Genomic DNA, 21,088 nt, shown 5'->3' on the forward strand with positions numbered 1-21,088 from the left:
GGGGCCAGGAGGGAGCAAGGACTGGCACCCAACCCGAGGTCCCCGAGCCTCCAGCTCAGTCCCTGCCCCCTCTCCTCTTCCATTCCTGTCCACCATCGTCAGCATCAGCCGTGTCAAGGGCCTCACCAGCAGGAATTGAGGTACCCAGAGAGGGAAAGGGCCAGGCCTCCGTGGAGAGGGTGGGGCAGACCCAGGGTCCCATTGACGAGGAAACTGTAACCAAAGGGATCCGAGACCGAGGGGGCAGTTAAAATGACGACTCCAGTAGCTTTCTCCTTCTTGGGAGCCAAACTGTCCAGAATCCTCTGGGAGATGGGAAGGAATTGGGACAACCATAGGATCTTACCAGGAGCCCTGCCAATCAGCCCACCAGGCAAAGCTTTTAAATCCAGGATGTGGGTGTGGGGGAGGGGGACACTGTCCCCTCTCTCCCCCCTCCCCCACCACGGCCTTGGGCAAGTAATCAACTCCCTTCCCCAGGTGAATGGCCAGTGTGACCGGTCAGTACACACCCAGCACAGGTGCTCAGTCCCTAGAAAGCTAACGTGTCAGTGCTGCCTCTGATAATCAGATTTAATCCACAGTGAAAATGCAGAGCTGAAAATGACTGGCGCCACCATGAATTTCCCTGGGTTCCTCAATCAGTTGATTAATATTTATCGAGTGCTTTATGTGTGCAGAGCACTATATTAAGTACTTTTTAAAAATGGTCTCTATTAAGCACTTAAGTACCAGCCACTGTACTAAAAGCAAGGCACTGCACTTGGCAAGTATAATAGAGTAGGTAGTCACAGTCCCTGCCCTCAAAAAGTTCATGTTCCCTGAGATGCAGGTCCAACGAAGAGAACTGACCACCACCAACTTCTGGTGGTGGTGAGATTCTCCCATCCCAGCAAGATACCTTGGAGACCTGGCTGGAGTTAAGAACTTTGAAACCATCTGGATCAATCTGAGGGAGCCCTGAAGATGTGCTCTCAAAACCATCTCTGAGCAATAACTAGTGCCACTGGCTAGAGTGTATTAGATTGGGGAGGGCACTTATGGAAGACTGTAAACTCGCTGTGGTCAGGGAACGGATCTACCAATTATTTCAGATTGTACTCTCCCAAGTGCTTAGTACTGTATTCTGCACACAGTAAGCACTCAATAAATATGATTGACTGAGGGAGGTTCTGACGCTGCCTCTCCTCTCAGGACCAACTAAGGGCCGGACCAGTGGACCAACCTCCTCCGAGCCTTTCACATTCTTCCACCTTTAACCCTGGGTTTTACATTGCTCCCCCAACACATGGGGCCTTTCTTTGGGAGGAGATGGGGGGAGACTTCATTAGACAGGGAGCTCCTTGAGGGCAGGGTTCATGTCTTCCAAACTGTGGCTTAGTGGAAAGAGTACGGGCTTGGGAGTCAGAGGTTGTGGGTTCTAATCCCGGCTCCACCACTTGGCAGCTGTGTGACTTGGGGCAAGTCGCTTAACTTCTCGGTGCCTCAGTTACTTCATCTGTAAAATAGGGATTAAGATGGTGAGCCCCGCGTGGGACAACCTGATAACCTTGTATTTACCCCAGCGCTTAGGACAGTGTATAGCACAGAGTAAGCATTTAACAAATACAATTAATATTATTACTCTCCTAAGAGCTCATACAGCATTCTGTACCCAGTAAGCATTCAGTAAATACCATTGATTGATGGATAGATTGATTGGGAGCCCAAGATCCAGCAGGGGGAGGGAACAGAGCCACACTGCATGTGCTGTCCATGACCCCCTGGGCCTATATGCTGGGTGGACCAGCCAGCTGGCAGGGCCAAAAGGAGACAGTGTACAGGGTGTGTCTCCGGTGTCACCTGCAGCCAGTCCTGAGCAAGATGTATTGCCCTACCCCCAGCCACCACGAGACGGTCTCAGCCCCAACCAGGTCACTATGAAAGTTTAATCGCCATCAGAGCCACTGACAGCAATACCGACTGGGGCCCAGGGGCCCAGAACAGAAGAACCTGTGGAAGCCATACAACAGAGAGAGGGGACCGTCTTGGGGGGGAAGGGCAGAGGGAGAAGGAGTCACAGTCCCACCCCTCGGGGGGCTGTCAGTTGGTTGGGGATCCAGAACACTAACATATGCATTGTGCTGGGCACTTGAGAAAGGGCAGAGGGAAGAGCAGACACAGTTCCCGTCCCCAGGAGGCTGCCAGTCTGATGGTGAGACCGGATATACATACACACACTCTTATTGGTAAAGGGTTGGTCTCTCCCATTGGGGTAGGTGAGGGGGCTGGGGAAAGGGGAGAATCTCTGGAGCTGGAAGTATATGTGTGCATGTGCACACACAGTGTATGCTTGTGGGTGGGTGTGTATCCTTGTCTCCCCCATCAGACCAGCAGCCACTTGAGGCCAGGGACCCCATCCTACTCTTTAGAAAAGACCTTGGTTTTCCGAGAAAAGAGCCAAACCACCAAACTGCAGGGTGGGTGCAGCCCAGCTCAGCCCATCACAACCGCTGACACCCGCAGCCAGCCTGACGCGGGTCACGGGGGGGTGGGGGGGGCTTTGGTCCCACAGCTTGGAAGGATCTGTCAGGTGGAGTGGCACCAGGATGGATGGGGTGGAGAGAGCAGACCGAGGGAGTGGAGAACCAGGGCTCACTCTGGAGGGCTAGTGGGGTGCAGAACTGGAGCTTAGGGAGCAGGTGTGTTGGTAGTGGGGAAGCAGAGCTGGAGTTTACAGAGCCCGGTGTCGGGAGCAGGGTAAGGCAGAAGGGGCAGCAGCGTGGCTTCTGCTAACGAGGCTTGGGAAGGCACGCTCTGCTCCTGCCTAGCGTCGGGGTAGCGAGGCCTCACGCCCCCAGCTGCCCCTTTATCCACGGCTGACCTGCTCCTCCGCGGCCTCCCGAGGAGGCCTGGCTCCGACCGTTAACCCACGTGGGGCCTCGCGGGCCCTGCCCCCGTTCTTTCTCCTGCTCCCGCTGCCTTGCAGGGCCACCTGGCCTCCCGCCCAGCCCGGGGCAGGGGGGGCGGACTAGAGCCGGGCCGGCCCGGGAAACCCCATCGAAATACTCCGGGGCAGCGGGCGGTGGGTCTCGGCGGCGAAGCGGGACGAACGGAGGCTGCGACGCTCGCGCCCCCACGTGGGCATCCGTGGTATCGCCACGGGGAAATCTCCCCCAGATCCGACTCGGGGCCGGCGAAGGCCAGAGTACAACTAGGGGTCTGGCCGCGACCTCGCTGGGGGAAAAGCTTCCTCTTGATCAGGAAGCGCCCCCCGGTTCCCGGAGTGCCGCCCCTTCCCCAAGGCCTATATACTTACCCCCGATTAGACTGTAAGCCCGTCAATGGGCAGGGATTGTCTCTATCTGTTGCCGAATTGTACATTCCAAGCGCTTAGTACAGTGCTCTGCACATAGTAAGCGCTCAGTAAATACTATTGAATGAATGAATACCCCCACCACTTCAGCCCTAGTAGACTTTCCTCTATGAACCCTCGAGCCCTTGGAGGATTGATGGGGGAAAGGAAGAGGGAGGTGTGCTGGACCTCTGGCATTCTCTCCCTTTTCCTTCTGCTGCCCTGAGCAATCCCAAAGGCTCTTGACATGACATCCCTTTATGACATCACCAGTGGGGGCTGTGACCTCACTGATCCAGGCTGCAGCCCCAGGGCCGAACCTAGTGAGATTAACTGGGGGGGGGGGGGTTGAGCCAGAACCCACCCCCCTCGATGAGTTCGTCCTTTTCTCCTCCTCCTCCCCCTCTTCCTCCTCCTCTACTCCTGCTCCTCCCCCCTTTCTTCTTCCTCCTCCTCGTCCTCGTCCTCGTCTTCCTTTTCCCCTTCCTTTTCCTCCTTTTTCTCCTCCTCCTGCTCCCGGACGAATTCCCCTGGGAGAGGGGCTGCCTTGGACGCTTGACAAAGCAAGTTGCCGCAGCCTTACGGGAGCTCCCCTTCCCCCTTGTTGCCATGGAACATTCTTGGAGGGGGGGAGGGAGGGAGGAGGAAAGCAGGTGGGGCGAGAGGAAGGGCAGGGGAAGGATCCCATCAAGGACGCTCTGGCTCTCCTCCAGTGAACGGTATTTATTGAGCTTTTTCTGTGTGCAGAGCACTGTATTAAGCCCAGTCCCGCCGATGGACCATCAGAGCCCGGAACCGCAGCTTTTACCTTTCGGAACCCTAAGACTCGGAGAAAGAAAGGCCCAGCTCAACAGTCCTGGAAGCGCGATACCGATTCAGTGTTGCCGCCAGCGTTCCTGAGAAGCTTCGGCTTTCCCGATTTTGACCCCAGAAGTTCGTTTTTCTTGCATGTGCTCCCCGTTAGCCACCCGACACTTCCGCTGCACGGCTCCTGGGAGCTCGCTGCAGGGCTCCCGGCCACGCAGTGACCTCCTCCCCCTTTCCCTGGCCCAGGCCCTTGGCGGTGGGCTTTCTTTCAGGACTGGCTAGGCTCGCAGTGGTACGCCCCGCCGTCGCCGCAACCCAGACAGCTGAGCTGCTTGCGCGGCCCTCCGAGGATCCCGCCCTGCCCGGTCGAGCTGGCTGCTTGGGAGACGCCGCCCCAAGCCACAAAACCCACGGCAGAAACACATCTGGCTCCATGGCTCGGCGCCGGAGCTGCCATTCGGGGATGAGAATCGGCGGGACCTGGGAAAAAAGTGGAACTTCTCCTATCCCCCGCCCCCTCCTCTGCCCGACCTGCTGCCCAGCCCCCCCCGTCCCTTCTCCCACCTGCTGTCTCCCCTCTCCCCCCGCCTCCGCCCGACCTGCTATTCCCTGTCCCGCAGAATCCCGTCTTCCCGGTGGCTCCTTGGGGCTGTCCCAGCCCGTTGACCATCGCAGCTCTGTCCTTTACTCCCCAGAGGTAAGAGCTTCGCGAGAGACCGGACTGGGGGGAGGGCCGGCGACCCTCTCCTTTCCCCGCGTCACACACACCCACACCCCCGGGAGCGGGGAAGGCAAGGAGGAGAAAGGAGGAGGAGGAGAAGGAGGAAGGAATCGCGGAGTGAGAGAAGGATAATCAGGTTCTCGACCCACTGGAGAATCCACGCATCTACCGGAATGAATTGTGGAAAATTAAAGCCGGAGAGAAATATAAGAAGTCACAGAGAGCCTTCCAACCGCTCGTTGTGGATTAGTAAAAGTGGGTTTTTCTAATAACACTGACCGCATCTGCCCCGCGCCCCTCCATCTCAATGTTTTATTTCCTTTCCCGCTGGGGAGGGTGAGTCGGTGAAGGAGTCCGTGGTGATGAGGACCCCCACGTCCCAGGGACTTTCCGAGAACACGGCTGGAGAAGAAAGGCCAACGGGGATGCTCAAATCTTACTGTTATAATGCAGTGCCATTACTGGGTTAGCTTCTAAACCCGTCCAGCAGCCCCCCTGGACACCCTCCCTTGTGGTTAGGGGCAGACCAACCAATACCCCTGATTCTCCCCGCTCCATCCCTGACTCCCCCCAGAGACCCAGCACGGATCATCCAACATCCCTGACTCTCCCCTCTCCAACCCTGACTCCCCCAGTGACCTATTTTATGTATTAGCGGCGCTGGATAATCCGTCAGGGTGATTAACGAAGGGCGTACCCCGAAGAGTACAATGAGAAGGCTTGCTGAAGTGGAGAAGAGAAGCAGCATGGCTTAGTGACAATAATAATGTTGGTATTTGTTAAGCGCTTACTATGTGCAGAGCACTGTTCTAAGCACTAGGGCAGATACAGGGTAATCAGGTTGTCCCACCTTAGGCTCACAGTTAATCCCCATTTTACAGATGAGGTAACTGAGGCACAGAGTAGTTAAGTGACTTGCCCACAGTCACACAGCTGACAAGTGGCAGAGTCGGGAGTCGAACCCATGACCTCTGACTCCGAAGCCCGGGCTCTTTCCAGTGAGCCACGACAAGACAAGACAAGACAAGAGACAAGGCTTGGGAGTCAGAGGTCTTGGGTTCTAATCTCGACTCCGCCACTTGTCTATGTGACCTTGGGCAAGTCACTAAACTTCTCTGTGCCTCAGTTACCTCATCTGGAAAATGGGGTTTGACTGTGAGCCCCATGCGGGACAGGGACTTTTCTCAACTTGATCACCTTATATCTACCCTCGCGCTTAGAAGGGTGCTTGGCACGTAATAAGCGCTTAAATCCCATTATTAGCATTATTATTATTAATGTCCTAGACGACGTCCTGGCTGGATGGGCGGGGGGTGGGGAGGGGCTGACCCGTGCCCAGGGGGACTCTAAATCAACAGTTCCCTAACTGGTGCCTGGAAAGCCTCTCCTCCCTCAACGTGGTGTATTTTCTCTCCTCCAAACTCACGGCCCGGCCCCTTCCCCGGAGAGCTCCGGGTCCCCCACCTGGCGCCGGCAGGAGCGTTGCTGCCCGGGAGGCAGATGGCCAACGGCTAAACCAGCTGCTCCAACTCCCGGACCCTGACCAGACGACAACCTAACTGCCCCCCAGATGGCAGCCCCCGCCCGGAGACCCCCCTGCCCGAGGGGGCGGGAGCCCGCTTTGCCTTTTCTCTCGAATGGCCCCACCACGCCCTTCTCAACTGTGGGCAAGCGTCCCCCTCCGGTATTTACAAGGACAAATCCTCGCAATTTTGTTTCCTCACAGAATCGACGACTTCCCCTCCACCTCCAGTCCAGGCACCAGCTCCCAGTCCCGACACCTACACAAACACATTCAAATTTTCCTGGAGATCCACCTCCTCTAGGAGGCCTTCTTCTACTGACTCCTCCACACATACACTTCCACAGGTTCCACTTTCACACATCGCTAAAATCCGTCCTTTCCTCTCCAGCCAAACTGTTACCATGTTAATCCAATCACTTACCCTGCCTCGCCTTAATTACTGTATCAGCCTCCTTGCTGACCTCCCTGCCTTCTGTCTCTCCCCATTCCAGTCTATACTTCACCCTGCTGTCCAGATTATTTTTCTACCAAAACTCTCAAAACACATTTCTCCATTCCTCAAAAACCTCCAGTGGTTGCCCATTCATCACCAGTGCTTAGAACAGTGCTTGGCACATAGTAAGCACCTAACAAATACCATCATCATCAACTCCACATCAAAGAAAAACTCTTTATCACTGACTTCAAAGCTCTTAATCACCTTGCCCTATACCTCCCCTTGCTACTCTACTACAACCCAGCCTGCACACTTCTCCACGTCCCGCCTCTGTCCTGGAACGCCCCTCTCTCCTCAAATCCGACAATTACTCCCTCTCCCCTGCACCCTTCAAAGCCCTATTGAGCACATCTCCTCCAAAAGACTTTCCCTGACAAAGTTCTCCTTTCCTCTTCTCCCACTCTATACTGTGTCTCCCTGACTTGTTCCCTTTATTCATCCCCACATCACTAATGTACATAGTTTATTTATAGTATTGTTTGTCTCCCCCTCTGGACTGTAAACTCATTGTGAGCGGGGAATGTGTTTATTGTTGTAGTGTACTCTCCCAAGCGCTTGGTACAGTGCCCTGCTCATGGTAAGCACTCAAGGAATACTACTGAATGAAGACACGTCCCCTTCATGTACCACTGCACCTAGGAGCTCTCGGGGCGGGAGGCCGTGTCCGAGCCTCACATTTCTGTCTACCTACCGAGATCCTCTGGCTTTCCTGCCCCAACCTCAAGCCAGGTGTTCTAAAAAAGCAATCTTCCCCTCTCCCCAGGAGCAGGCGGCAAGCGGAGTCCATGCTCCCTACAATCGCCTTGGCTTTAGCCGGGCCACCGCAGCAGCCCGCGTCCTTCGTTCTCAGAGCGCCCAGAGGACGACAGCCGGTCCTTCAGGGTCCATCCGGCACCCGCGGCCTGCCTTCGCCTCTGGGCGCTCAGATGGAGCCGCTTGGCATCCTAGCCGTGAGTGGAAGTCGCCCCTCGGCCAAGATACGCTGGTCCCTAAACTCAGGTGGGGCCCGGGAGGGCGTGGGGGACGGGTCCGGAGCCTCCGGCCACCCCCTCTTCCCTCCCCCGACCCCCCTTGAGGATCCAGAGTTGAGTTAATGCGCAGGGGGAAACAGGGTCGAGTCCGAACTCGGACCCTCCGAAGACTCCCAGCCTCCGACCCGTCCAGAAACCATCAAAAAACAAGCAGGAACTTCGAGTGGCGGCGGCAGCGCCGGCCAGGGGCAGCTAGTTCAGCAGGAAAGCGGCTCGGCGGCCGAGTCATGACCCCCGCAAGCAGGTCAGCGAAGAGCAACGCTTCCCTCTCCTGAATTTAAAGACTCACATTGCTTGCTGATTGGTCTCATTCTCAGAGAATCCTGGGAAATGTGTTACCGGGCAACAGCTGCGAGAGTAATTTGTTGGTTAACTAGTTCCCCTTTGAGCCATGATAGCTCTCTCTTTGGGTCTCTGTCTCTCTCCCCTCCTTCTCCCTCCCCGTTTCGCCCCCAGGAGAACCAGGGATCAATCCGGCAGAGCCCCTCCCCGCCCATGGACCCCAGGAACTAGCGGATGCCTGGACCCGGAGAGGGTCGGTCCTGCCCCAGCCTCGGACTAGCATACCGTCTGGTCCCCTCTGACCACCCCCGCCCCCCGCCCTCCCCCGGCAGGCACGGATCCCAGCACACGTGACACTAAGCGGCCGATGGGATAGTAATAATAATAATTACCGTATTCGTTAAGCGCTTACTATGTGCCAAACACTCTTCTAAGCGCTGGGGTAGATACAAGGTAATACGTGGGACTCAGTCTTAACCCCCATTTTACAGATGAGGTAACTGAGGTACAAATAAGTTAAGTGACTTGCCCAAGGTCACACAGCAGACAAGTGGCGGAGCCGGGTTTAGAATCCGCGTCCTCTGACTCCCAAGCCCGTACTCTTACCACCAGGTCGGATGCGCGCTGGGGGCTCCCTCTCTGTCCCGTGCCGCGAGAGATGGAGACAGAGTCAGAGATGGAGATAGAGGCAAAGACTGAGAGACACTGACAGGCAGAGACATCGATGGAGAGGCGGCACGGTTTCTGGCCCGGGACCGACATCTGGTGGCTGGGCCCCGCCGGGCACCTCGCTGGCTCCTCAGGTCGGGTCCCTGGCTCGAGCTCTGGGGTCTGTGGTCTACGCATAAATCCGCCTTTTCCCTGCCCAACCCCATTCTCCAACCCACCGTAAAGGATCACTGCCAGGCCCACAGCAGGGACGGGTTCAGGTTCACGGTGCTCCCACCTTCCCCTTCCTTCTTATCTCCAAGCAGGGGACGCTGCCACCCCCGCCCCCATTCCGCCCTAGTTGGACGGGGGTCCTGGAAGTCTCTACGGGAGGCCGACGATGTTGCCCCCGGGGAGTTGGGGAGGGACAGGGAGGGAGGGGAGAAGGAAGAGAAAAGGGCATGGGAGGAGAGGGAAGGTAAAAAGGGTTGGTGGCCAGAGGGGAATTGGCCATGCATCACTAGCTTGTTAGAAGCTGGAGGGGTAACACTAACCCTGACCCTTTCCCTGTTGTTGCTTTTTAATCGTATTTATTAAGCACTTACTATGTGCCAAGCACAAATAATCAGATTGGACACACTCCCTATTCCTCATCAGTCTCACGGTCTAAGAAAGGTGACCATATTTAATCCCCATTTGCAGATGAGGAAACCGAGGCACTGAGAAGTTAAGTGACTTGCCCAAGAGCACACAGCAGGCAGACGACCGAGCCAGGATTAGAAACCCAGTCCTCCGACTCTAAGGCTCATGTTTTTTCCACTAGGTTATGATGCTTCTCATTTCCCTTCCCACTGTAACCTGGGTCTTGGGCCAGCTGAGTCAATGCCCAGTTCCAGAGTTAGGTTCTGTCTACCTTGCTGCCAGCCCTTGCCCTTGTCCTCTCTCTAGTCTGCAACTCCCTTCCCCTTCATATCTGACAGATCACCACTCTCCCCATCTTTAAAGCCGTCTTAAAATCACAACTCCTTCAAGAGGCCTTCCCTAACTCCTCATTTCCCCTATTTGCTCTCCCTTCTCCATCACCTATGCATTTGGATCTGTACCCCTTAAGGACTCGATATTAATCCTACCCCCAGCCCCACAGTACTTAGAGCCATATCTTTATACTCACCTATTTTCCTTATCTGTTATTTTTATGTCTGTCTCCCCCTGTAGAATATGTACTTTGCCCCAGGCAAGGCCTCAGTAACTGATTAATTAATTGATCGATAGGGTCACTGCTCTGTCACTGGGCCAACAGTGAGCACATTCCTGTCCCGTCCATCCACACCTGGGGCTCAGAGCACATTGAGTGTGTGAGCAAAGCTAGGCCGGGCAGGTTGACTCTTGGCTAGGGCTCTGACAGATTTGCGGTGTAGCGCAAGTGTTATTCCAGAGGCCAGGACTACGTTTCTTAGTATGCAGAGGGACTGACACAAATCATGGATTGAGCATGATCCAGACCATTCTGCCAATGGGCCTAGGTGGTGCCCAGAAGACCTGAAGAACCCCACACAAGCTGGCCCACGCCAGCAAGGGGAATGTTTTCAATCAACTTTTATTGGATCCAGTCCCACAGACTCCGGGCGACACGGGGCAGCTGGAATGAGTCTGAAAAGCCATTTCTGAGCTCCCAAGTATAAATATCTTGTGACCCGAAGGAACCCCAAATCAATCACACTCACATTCTGCAGGGGCGGGAGGGGTTTTGGTGACAAACGGGTGGGCAGACGGGAGGAAGCACTGCCCAGGAGGCCCAGGGGACATAGGGCCCTCTTCTCACCTACCCTCTTGAGTGCTGGGCCTGGCTCAACATACACACACGTAGAGGCACACATGTGCACACACACACATGCACATACAGAGCGAGGGAGCCCCTAAAGGGGATTGGGTGGATGGGAGAGGCAGCAGACCTGATCCACATGGGCCAGATCCTAGAAGTCAGGGGTCTGGGGCCAGATGTTGGAAACATAGACTCCCACCTCCAGCGGCAGTCCCATGCCCCAGATTCATCCTCATATGAATTCCCAAGGCAGGGTAGAATTTCCAAGGGCAAGGGATACAAGATGGAGACTGGTCAAATATATTACACTTTGGATTGAAATGGTGGGAAGATGGACACACAGAGAATGACACAACACACATGTGCACATACACAGCCTCGCACTCGTGCACACACATGTTGGGGGAGGTCCCCCTTACAGCAATGGCACTGGGTCCCCTCCCACCCATGTACCCCCTTCATGGATGGCGTGGCTACACTAGGCTCTTGGCTATAGAAGCTGGCGCAGAGCTGCAGGGGTGAGGCCTCGAGGCGTGTGCCTGGCCCCGGGAAGTGGGAGGGGGAGGGCAGGGACGAGGACGAGGAGGATGTGGAGGTCAAGAAGGAGGCCCGAATGGAGTTAGATGACTTTGTTCTCCAGCACTGCCAGCCGCTTGGTCACAGCATCCAGTGGGCCAGAGTTAAGGATGTTCATTACACAGCAGCCCCCCATGGGGGCCAGGGTCTCCCTAGGGCAGGGGGTTCAGGGTATGGGGATGCCAAGATGGAGCAGATGACCCCGGACAGCTATGACCCACTTCTGCAGAATATTGATGTGTTCACCCTGCTCCTCACCCCCCAGCTGCCCCTGGGGGTCTTCTGGCTCTTCCCAGAGACCAGGTAGGATTGGAGCAGGTAGAGCCTCTGATTGACAGCTGCTGCCTCAGGGTGCTGGCAGGGAGGACCCTCCCTCTCCCTTTCACTCGCCCGCCCACAGCCGGCTGGAAAGGATATATTTCCGGGTCAGGGCTTGAAGGAGATCCTCCACTTTGGTCCGGAACTTGACCACTGAATCACATGCACAAGGATCTTCCTCTGTGAGCCAAAGTCAGCAGAGTCAGGGGCAGTTTCCACGGAACCCCACCTGCCAAACTCCCCAAAATGTGTGCCGTGCGGGGGGAGGGGACTGATGACCCAGAGAACTGAGGACCTTGTGGACAGCCTACCCTGGTGGGCTGCCCCTCCTTCCCCCCAAGTCCCCCAGGGCTTAGTACAGTTCCTGGCACATAGTGAACACTTAACAAATACCATCATCATCATCATGCTGGATCTCCAGTCCCACGCTTACCCACACAGATTTTCTTCTGCAGTTTCTTGCCAATCTGGTTAATGGTTTTGAAGTCAGCCGTGTAGAAATAGTGTTCAGCCACTGGGTCGGACGCAATCTCCCGCAGCTCATCCTCTACCGCGTTGCCTACCCCGACGGCAAACATCTTGAACCCTGTGGGACAAACCGGGAAAGGTCACGAGGCGGAATGGATCAAGTACTTAGAGAAGCAGCGTGGCTCAGTGGAAAGAGCACGGGCTTTGGAGTCAGAGGTCATGGGTTCGAATCCCGGCTCGGCCACTTGTCAGCTGTGTGAATTTGGGCAAGTCACTTAACTTCTCGGTGCCTCAGTTACCTCATCTGTAAAATGGGGATGAAGATTGTGAGCCCCAAGTGGGACAACCTGATTCCCCTGTGTCTACCCCAGCGCTTAGAACAGTGCTCGGCACATAGTAAGCGCTTAACAAATACCAAAACAAGTACTTGATTATCTTCTATCTACCCCAGGGCTCAGTAATAATAACAATGATAATAACAACTGTGGTATTCCTTAAGTGCTTACTATGTGCTACGTGCTGGAGTAGATACAAGATGATCAGGTCCCATATGGAGCTCACATTCTAAGTAGAAGGGAGCACAGGTATTGAACCCCCAATTTATAAATGAGGGAACTGAGGCACAGGAAAGTAAAATGACTTGACTAAGGTCACAGAACAAGTGGTGGATCTGGGATTAGAACTCAGGTCTTCTGACTTTCATGGTCATAGAGAAGCAGCGTGGCTCAGTGGAAAGAGCCCGGGCTTTGGAGTCAGAGGTCATGAGTTCAAATCCCGGCTCTGCCGCTTGCCAGCTGTGTGACTGTGGGCAAGTCGCTTCACTTCTCTGTGCCTCAGTTACCTCATCTGTAAAATGGGGATGAAGTCTGTGAGCCCCACGTGGGACAACCTGATTCCCCTGTGTCTACCCCAGCGCTTAGAACAGTGCTCTGCACATAGTAAGCGCTTAACAACTACCATCATGGTCCGTGCTCTTTCCTCTAGGCCATGATGCTTAGTGCAGTGTTTGACACGTAGTAAGCACTTAACAAATACTATTATTATTATTATTGCTCCAGTCCCTCCCCTCCCTACCCACCCCGGCCCAGTTTGAAATGAGGCAGGGGAGAGGGGGTGAGGGAGGGCTTCCCAAGCCTCTGCCATTGAGAACTCTGGGCTCCAAGTATTCCCGGAGCCCGATGTGTGGCGCTACCCTGGCAGAGCTGGACAGGACAGCTGGAGAATCAGAACCCCTGGCTCCGCCCCAGTCTCTGGACTGGACGGGGAGGGAGCTCGGGGGTCGGGCCCTGACAGAGGGAGCATCTAGGGCAGAGGGCGACCTGGAAGGCCTCCATAACCCCCCACCCGCCCAGCCGGCCCCAGGTTTTGGGAAAAGGCAGCATGGCACAGTAGATAGAGCACGGGCCCGGGAGTCAGAAGGTCATGGGTGCTAATCCCAGCTCTATCAGTGTGTGACCTCGAGCAAGTCTCTTCACTTCTCTGTGACTCAGTTACCACATCTGTAAAATGGGGATTTGAGATTGTGACCCCCACGTGGGACAGGGACTATATCCAGCCTGATTTGCTTGTATCCACTCCAGCGTTTAGTACAGTGCCTGGCACATAGTAAGCGCTTAAATACCATAATAATAATTATCGTTGATAATAAAAGGACGCTAGAAAAGGAGGGCAACGATCGGGAAGGGTCCCGGGTCGAGGCTCTGAGCTGCCAAACTCCCCCCCTCATCCGCTCCGCCCCACGCTCCGGCCCCACCTAGGTCCTTGGCTTTCTTGGCGGCATCGCTGATGTAGTCCTGGGATCGGCCGTCCGTGAAGACGATGCCCACCTTCTGAGCGCCGGGCCTTGCGCCGCTGGAGATGGCGAAGGTGTTGTCGATGAGGTAGTTGAGGGCGGTGCCCGTCATGGTGCCCTTCTCCATGTAGGTCATCTTCTTCACGGCCGCCTTGATGTCCCTCTTGGAGGTAAAGCGGCCGAGCGGGAACTCCTGGCGGACCGAGCTCGAATACTGCACCAGCCCCACCTGGGCGTTCTGCTCGGACACATCCAGCGAGTCGACGATCTGGTTGATGAACTTCTTCACCAGCTCGAAGTTCTCTGGACGCACGCTCTTCGACCCGTCGATCAGGAACACGAGGTCGGTGGCCGAGGAGCCGCTGCCCGCGCTGCACGCTGAGGGAGCATACATTCATGCATTAATTCAATCGTATTTATTGAGTGCTTACTCCGTGCAGAACACTGTACTAAGCGCTTGGAAAGTACAATTCAGCAATAAAGAGAGACAATCCCTGCCCACAACAGGCTTACAGTCTCGCGGGGGTGGGGGGACAGACATCAAAACAAGTAAACGGGCATCAATATACATAAATAAAATTATAGATATATACATTTATACATAAGTGCTGTGGGGCGGGGCGGGGGGAAGAGCAAAGGGAGCGAGTCGAGGTGACGCGAAGGGAGGAGCTGAAGAGAAGGGGGCTTAGGGGAAGGGTGGGCGGGAAGATCGGGGGTGGGGGTGGGGGTGTCCCGGAGAGGGGAGGGGTCCAGCGAGGGGGGAGGCGGAGCCCAAGGACACTCAGGAAAGGTCAGGGTGGGTGCGGGGGCGGGAGCTGATGCATTGACCAGAGTCGGTAGGGGCGAATCGCGGGACTGGGGGCGCTCCCCGGAGGAGGCAGAGGCGGAGGAGGCGGGCTTCGCCGGCCGGGAAAAGAGGGCGTGCTTTAGTGAAGAGGACCAGGGAGGTCGTTAGTGGGGAGAGGTCCCCACTAACAATCCAAAAACCTCGCTGACGAGATGAGCGACTCAGGAGGGCGGGGGGGTGGGGGTGGGGGTGGGGACGGACCACCGGCGTGTCGCCCCTATTCCCTGGGGGCGAGTGCGGGCAGGTCCTGAGGGCTGCCCTCGCCGACCGGGCCGATCCTGACCCCCACGGACAGGACCCACCCCTTCTCACCGTTGCAGGTCTTGCCGTCACTGTTGAGGGTGAAACCCTCCTTGCAAGCGCACTTGTAGGATCCAGGAGAACTGAGACAGATCTGCTCGCAATCGTGGTCTCCCGTGGCGCACAGGTCCGACACGGCTGCGATAGGGAGGGAACCGGGGCGTTACAGCCGGCGGCCGGTGGACTCTAAGACCACCCCCCGCTTCACACATACGCACACACCGCGGGGGAAGGGAGGACGGGGCCTTGGTGCTTTGTCCGGACAGAAGGGTGGACGACAGGCGCCCAGCCTCGAGGTACAACTAACCGCCCCCCCGACATATGCTCCGCGGGGACTGGGCTGGTTCGAGGACCCCCGGGGGGCTGATCAAGGCGGGAAGGACCACATTCTCCCAAGTGACTAGCACAGCGCTGTGCACACAGTGGGAGGTCAAGAATAGCACCGCTTCGGTGAATGAACCTGAGCTCCTGCCCACCTTTCTCCCCCACACGGGTGCAGGGCCCTCTCCTCCCGGTCTCCAGACTTCCGGGGCCTCCCTCCTCAGCCCCCAAGCCCAACCCTCGGACCAAGCCCATCAACTCCAGCCCTTCGTCCCGATCCCCAAGCTCTTTGTCTTGCTGTCTTTCCAGCCCCCAGGCCCTCCCCGAGGGCTGGTCCCCGGCCCCGGCCCCCACCGCAGAAGGCCTCCTGGAATTTCTTGGCCAGTTTCTCGATGACGCTGTAGCTCTCCACGTAGTCCACGTGCTCGGCCAGGGGCTCGCTGGCGATGCGTCGGAGCGTGGTCTTGTCTACGCGGCCCACGCCGATGGCGAACAGCTCGATGCCGGCCTCGCGGGCCCGGGCCGACACGTCTTTCACGTCGTCCTGCGGCCGCCCGTCCGTCACCACGATGGCCACCTGCGGGACCCACGGGGGAGGAGTCGGCAGGGCCGCGGGGGAGCGGGGACGAGGGAGGGGCGGCGGCGGCGGCTGCTGCCGGCTGCCCCGGGCCCAGGGGCTCGTCCTCTCTAAGGACCCTTCCCTCGGGCCCCTCCCCAGCCCTCGCCGATCCCCCGGGCCCCGTCCCCCGGGCCCCATCCCCCGGGCCCCGTCCCCCGGGCCCCCGTCTCCGGCCACCAACCCGCGTTTTGGCCACGAGAGGGAGCCGCAGGCCTGGACAAACGGCCGACACACGACTAAGGATGCTATTTGTTAAGCGCTTCCTAAGTGCAAGGCACTGTTCTAAGCGCTGGGGGGAAGCCAGGGTGATCAGGTCGTCCCATGTGGGGCTCACAGACTTCATTCCCATTTTCCAGACGAGGTAACTGAGGCACAGAGAAGTGACGTGACTTGCCCAAAGTCACACAACTGACAAGTGTGGAAAGAGCACGGGCTTTGGAGTCAGGACTCACGAGTTCGAATCCCAGCTCTGCCACTTGTCAGCTGTGCGACTGTGGGCAAGTCACTTCACTTCTCTGTGCCTCAGTTCCCTCATCTGTAAAATGGGGATTAAGACTGTGAGCCCCACGTGGGACAACCTCATTCCCCTGTGTCTACCCCAGCGCTTAGAACAGTGCTTGGCACATAGTAAGCGCTTAACAAATACAAATACCAAGTGGCGGAGCCGGGATTAGAACCCATGATCTCGGACTCCCAAGCCCAGGCTCTGGACCTAGCTTTTCACCGAGTTAGGTCAGCGTACTGGGTCGGGTGTCCGGAGCCCCGAGGGCCAAGGAGGAAGGGGTTTGGCTTGGTTCAGGGCCTGCCCCCCAATCCCCTGCTTCCCCGTGCTGGGTCTCACCTGCCACGCCCCCTTGGAGACTTCTGCCGCGGCGAGGGGAGGGGTCTGCCTAGGAGGCCATCCCTCTAGGATGAGGGCGGGGCTAAGGATCGGACATCGGGTCCAGGGGGCCCAGGCAGCGCCAGGACCCTGTGATCAATCCTGGGCGTCTACTAAAGTGTCGGTCTCGAGAGGTGGGCGGAGCCCCAATTCGAGGAGGGAAACGGTTTCCTGCAGGCCACGAAGGGAGGACGCTGCAAGGGAATTTTTCCGGATCCTTCCACTGGACAAGTTAAGACGGGCCCGACAGGAGGTATGGGCAGTTGTCCCTCATACTTCAAAAAAAAGATATCTCTGACCCCAAGGAATTATTTTTGGGGTTTGCGTGTAACTGGAAAAAAAGGTGTGTGTGCACAACGATGCGTGAATGTACGTATGCCTTCAGGTGTCTTTGGGTGCATGTGGGTTTGCATGTGTTTGTTTAACTGTATGTGGGTGAGTGCTGCTTCTCTGCCTCATTCTGGGCTGGCAGAATCGTGCATGTGTGTGCATTTGTATAACACCTCCTTTCTCAGCCCTTCACTCCTCCTGCACCTGCTCCTCCCCGTCCCGATCCCAACCCCTGATGCACATGCCAATCTCTGCTCTCGCAGGGGTTGAGATGAGCAAAAGGGGATTGAGTGTGTGCACTTCCTCCTTCCCCAGCATGGGGAGCTTTCACCCTCAGAGAAGTGGTTTCCGAATGCCCGGAGCTCGTGGCGCAGGCCCGGGGTACGGGGAAATGAGGGTGTGGGGTCTGGCCTAGCAGCAGGTGGGGGTGGGATTCCTCCTGCAGATAATCCACGCTGAAGATAAACCTCACTGCAACAGAGTATTTCCCAGCAGGATTTACCCACCCTCCAGCCATCTTGGGGAAGTCTTTGAGTCCTCCCTCCCCGGCCCCCACCAGACCTCCCCCGCTTGCTGTAGAATTTGCCATAATCTTGGCCTCCTATGGATAATCCGCATCGCAGGTTGGCCACATATATCGTGGATCAACAGGCTCGCCGATAATCTACCTAACATCCCTGTGCATCCCGGACGGTCCACCCACGTGCTCTCCTTTGGGGAAGTCCCCGGCCCCCGCCTCCACCATCCCTGCCTGTCGAAGTTCCGCGCCGTACCTTGCTGAGGGCCGGGGAGAGGGGCCTGGCCCCCTCGACCTCGCTGAAGGCCCTGCTGATGGCGAACTGGATGGCCAAGCCGGTCATGGTGCCTGTGGAGAGCGGCTCTAGCCGGCGCACAGCCTGCAGCAGGCTGGCCTTGGAGCGGTGAGCCTTCAGTGGAAACTCATGCTTGACGGCGCTGGCGTAGTTCACCACGCCGACCCGCGTGGCGTTGGGTCCCACGTCCAGTGACTCGATGACCTGAGTCAGGAAGACCTTGACCTTCTCAAACTCGTGCGGCCGCACGCTGCGGGAGCTGTCCACGATGAACACCAAGTCCGTGGGCCGCGTTCGGCAGAGCACACCTGCACGGCGAGGAGGTGGAGGGACGGGGCCTGGTGAATTCCCGGGAGACATCGCAGGGGAGCGTGGCTCAGTGGAAAGAGCCCGGGCTTGGGAGTCAGAGGACGTGGGTTCTAATCCCGGGCTCCACCACTTGTCAGCTTTGTGACCTTGGGCGAGCTACTTAACTTCTCTCTGCCTCAGTTACCTCATCTGGAAAATGGGGATTAAAACTATGAGCCCCACGTGGGACAACCTGATTACCCTGTATCTACCCCAGCGTTTACAACAGTGCTTGGCACAGAATAAGCGCTTAACAAACACCACGATTGTTATTATTACTACGGGAGGAGGAGAAGGGGTGGGTCTGGAAGTGGGCTGCGAGTCTTGGAGGAGGATTTCAGGGGGCGGGACTGATAGAGGTAGGAGGGGTTCAGAGGGGGCGGGGCTCGGGAGGACAGGACTCCGAGAGAACAGGGTTCAGGGGCCACAGGGCTCAGAGGTGGAGGGCTCTGAAGGGCAGTGCTGGGCCGGGCAGACCTCAGAGAGAGCAGGGCTCAGAGTAGACGGGGCTCGGGAGGATAGGCTCAAAGAAGACAGGGATCGGGGGGGGGAATGGGGCGGGGCTGGGCCGGGCGGACCTCAGAGAGGTCAAGGCTCAGATGGGACAGGGTTGGGGAGGACAGGATTCGGGAGTTTGGCTTCGAGGGGGCGGGGCCGAGTGCAATGATCAGAGGGGCGGGGCTCACAGCAGGAGGTCCAAAGCGCCGGGGCTGGAGGCTCGGGCTGGAGGTTCATTCGATCGTATCTATTGAGCGCTTATTGTGTGCAGAGAACTGTACTAAGCGCTTGAGAGACAAATAGACACATTCCCTGAACACAACGAGCTTACACTCTAGAGGGGGATCGATACTGGGGTTGGTGGGAGAGACTGGGGAAACTGCCCCTGACCCTTCTTACTACTCACGGTGTCAGACTCAACATCGCCGCCCGATGCACAACCCCCCTACACACACACACACACACACACACACACACACTTCTCCCTGTCTCTTACTGCTCCCTCAATCAATAGTATTAATTGAGCGCTTACTGCGTGCCTCCTCTCCTCCCCCACCAGCCCCACACCGACTGCACCGACTGCTCCCCCGCTTCTTGGGGGTCCCGAGTCTCCGACCTCGAGCTGGGGCTCCGTTAAACACGTCCTGAGCCCTGCCCACATCCCGGCGGGCTCTCGCTAACACTCGCTGTGACTCCCTTAAGGACCAGAGCCTCTGCGAGGAGCCTCCCAACTTGGTGTCAGAGCCCAAGGCTGTCTCGGTCTACACTGAATCCCCTCACTGCAGGCTCTGGCGTGTGAGACCTTCCTACCCACCCCTTTCTGTCGCCCTGACCCCCGGGCCTGTCAGCCCCGTTCCTCTCCAAGTCACGTCCCCCAAGGTAAGCACGGGAGGGAAAGGAATCGGAGTCGCGAGGCTGGGAGAAAACCCTAAGTAGGCGGCAACGGGAAGATTCCCTGGAGGAGGGGATTCTGCCCGTGGGAACAAGGAGCTTTATCTAGATTGAGCGGTTTCCCCGAGGTCACAACAGCAGGCTGGGGACAGCCTGAGCGAGGCTCCAATTGGTTCTGTCCCCATCCCAAAACTCTTGCAGCCCCTGGATACGGGGGAAATCCCTGGTCGGAACCTCCTCTTTCTGTCCCGGGATCCCGCTGTTCCGCCCCGGTTCTAGCCGCGTTGAGTGGCGGGGCCGGGGGACGACACGAGCCGGAGGGGGCAGGGACTGGGGGGAAAGGGGAGAGGGCGGGCGACGTCTACACTGGCCGACCAAGATGGGTTACTTGTAAAGCACCCAGGACGTGGACCCGAGGCTCCGGAGGTTCGACTCCATCTCCCTTCTCTGTCCCCGCCCGATGGACCGAGCTGAGCCGGAGCAGGCCGGGAGGGCTCGGGGGCATCGGCGGCGCTCCCTGCCTCTCCGAATCTCGTCTCTCTGTCTCCGTTTCTTCTGCTTTGTCCCTGAAGTTCTCTCAATCAACCAATGGTATTCATGGAGCGCTTACTGTGTGTGCAGAGCACTGTACTAAGTGGGCACCATCCCTGCCCACTGTGGCCTCTATGTGTCTCTGCTTCTTCCCTTCTCTTCATTTTCCTCGATGCCCCTATCTTTCTCTCCCCGCCCTCTGTCCTTGTCTCTTTCCCTCCCCCTGTTTCTCTCCCTCTCCCTGTCTCGATCTCTGTTTCTCTCCCTCTCCCTGTCTCTGCATAGCTTCCTCTCAGTTTCCATCGCTGGCTCCGTCCCGACTCGGAGCGGGTTCCCAGGATCATGGGACCGGGTACCGGAGTTCGCACCGGGACCCCCATTCTGCCCGCCCCCGGCTGGGGGGAACCCACCGTCCCGTTACCTCTGGCCGGGGGGGGGCACGCCTCGGGCAGGGGAGCTCTGGAGGAGGAGGAGGAGGAAGAAGAGCAGCAGCGCAGCGAGCAGCGACCAAGAAGAGCCCAACCGGCTCATGGTGTCCCAACAGTCGGGCGGCGGGAACGGAGGGAACGGAGGGAAGAGTACGGCGCAGGGCTGCGCAGGAGGCGGGGACCCAGGCCCGGGTCGCACGCGGGTAAAATACCTGGGGGGGAGGGGGAGGGACGGGGGGGGAGGGAGAGGCGAAGGACAGGGGAGGGGGGGCAGAGAAAGAAGGAGAAAGGAAAGAGGGAAGAAGAGGAAGGGGGGAGGACGAAGGGAGGAGGGAAGGAAGAGGAGAGGGGGCGAGGAAGAGAAGAAGGGAGGTGGGGGCATTGGCCCAGGATTTGGCCAGGCCCCGCCCCATCCCCTGCCCCTCGCTCCGGCCCCGCTGGAATGTGAGAATCGGAACCTGCC

The 21,088-nt window shown here is 57.5% G+C and overlaps 1 protein-coding gene and 1 long non-coding RNA gene across 2 annotated transcripts; one reads left to right on the forward strand and one right to left on the reverse strand.

The window, feature by feature from the left end:
- The first annotated feature begins 4,087 nt into the window (after positions 1-4,087).
- Positions 4,088-5,158, forward strand: LOC103169811. The gene is made up of 2 exons (XR_001604301.3): positions 4,088-4,267; positions 4,388-5,158. It is a non-coding gene; the product is annotated as an uncharacterized LOC103169811 (long non-coding RNA).
- A 5,265-nt stretch (positions 5,159-10,423) lies between these two features.
- MATN1 (matrilin 1) lies at positions 10,424-20,171 on the reverse strand. Its single transcript, XM_029080308.1, has 9 exons — positions 20,055-20,171; positions 19,869-19,941; positions 17,891-18,237; positions 15,643-15,865; positions 14,980-15,105; positions 13,782-14,198; positions 11,994-12,146; positions 11,660-11,740; positions 10,424-11,335 (listed from the first exon to the last, which is right to left on the reverse strand). The coding sequence occupies exons 1-9, from the start codon at positions 20,169-20,171 to the stop codon at positions 11,286-11,288; spliced, it is 1,587 nt and encodes a 528-aa protein (XP_028936141.1). The 3' UTR covers positions 10,424-11,285.
- Between the last annotated feature and the right edge of the window lie 917 nt (positions 20,172-21,088).

Source organism: Ornithorhynchus anatinus, chromosome 16 (genome assembly GCF_004115215.2).
Source record: "Ornithorhynchus anatinus isolate Pmale09 chromosome 16, mOrnAna1.pri.v4, whole genome shotgun sequence".
NCBI lineage: Eukaryota > Metazoa > Chordata > Mammalia > Monotremata > Ornithorhynchidae > Ornithorhynchus > Ornithorhynchus anatinus.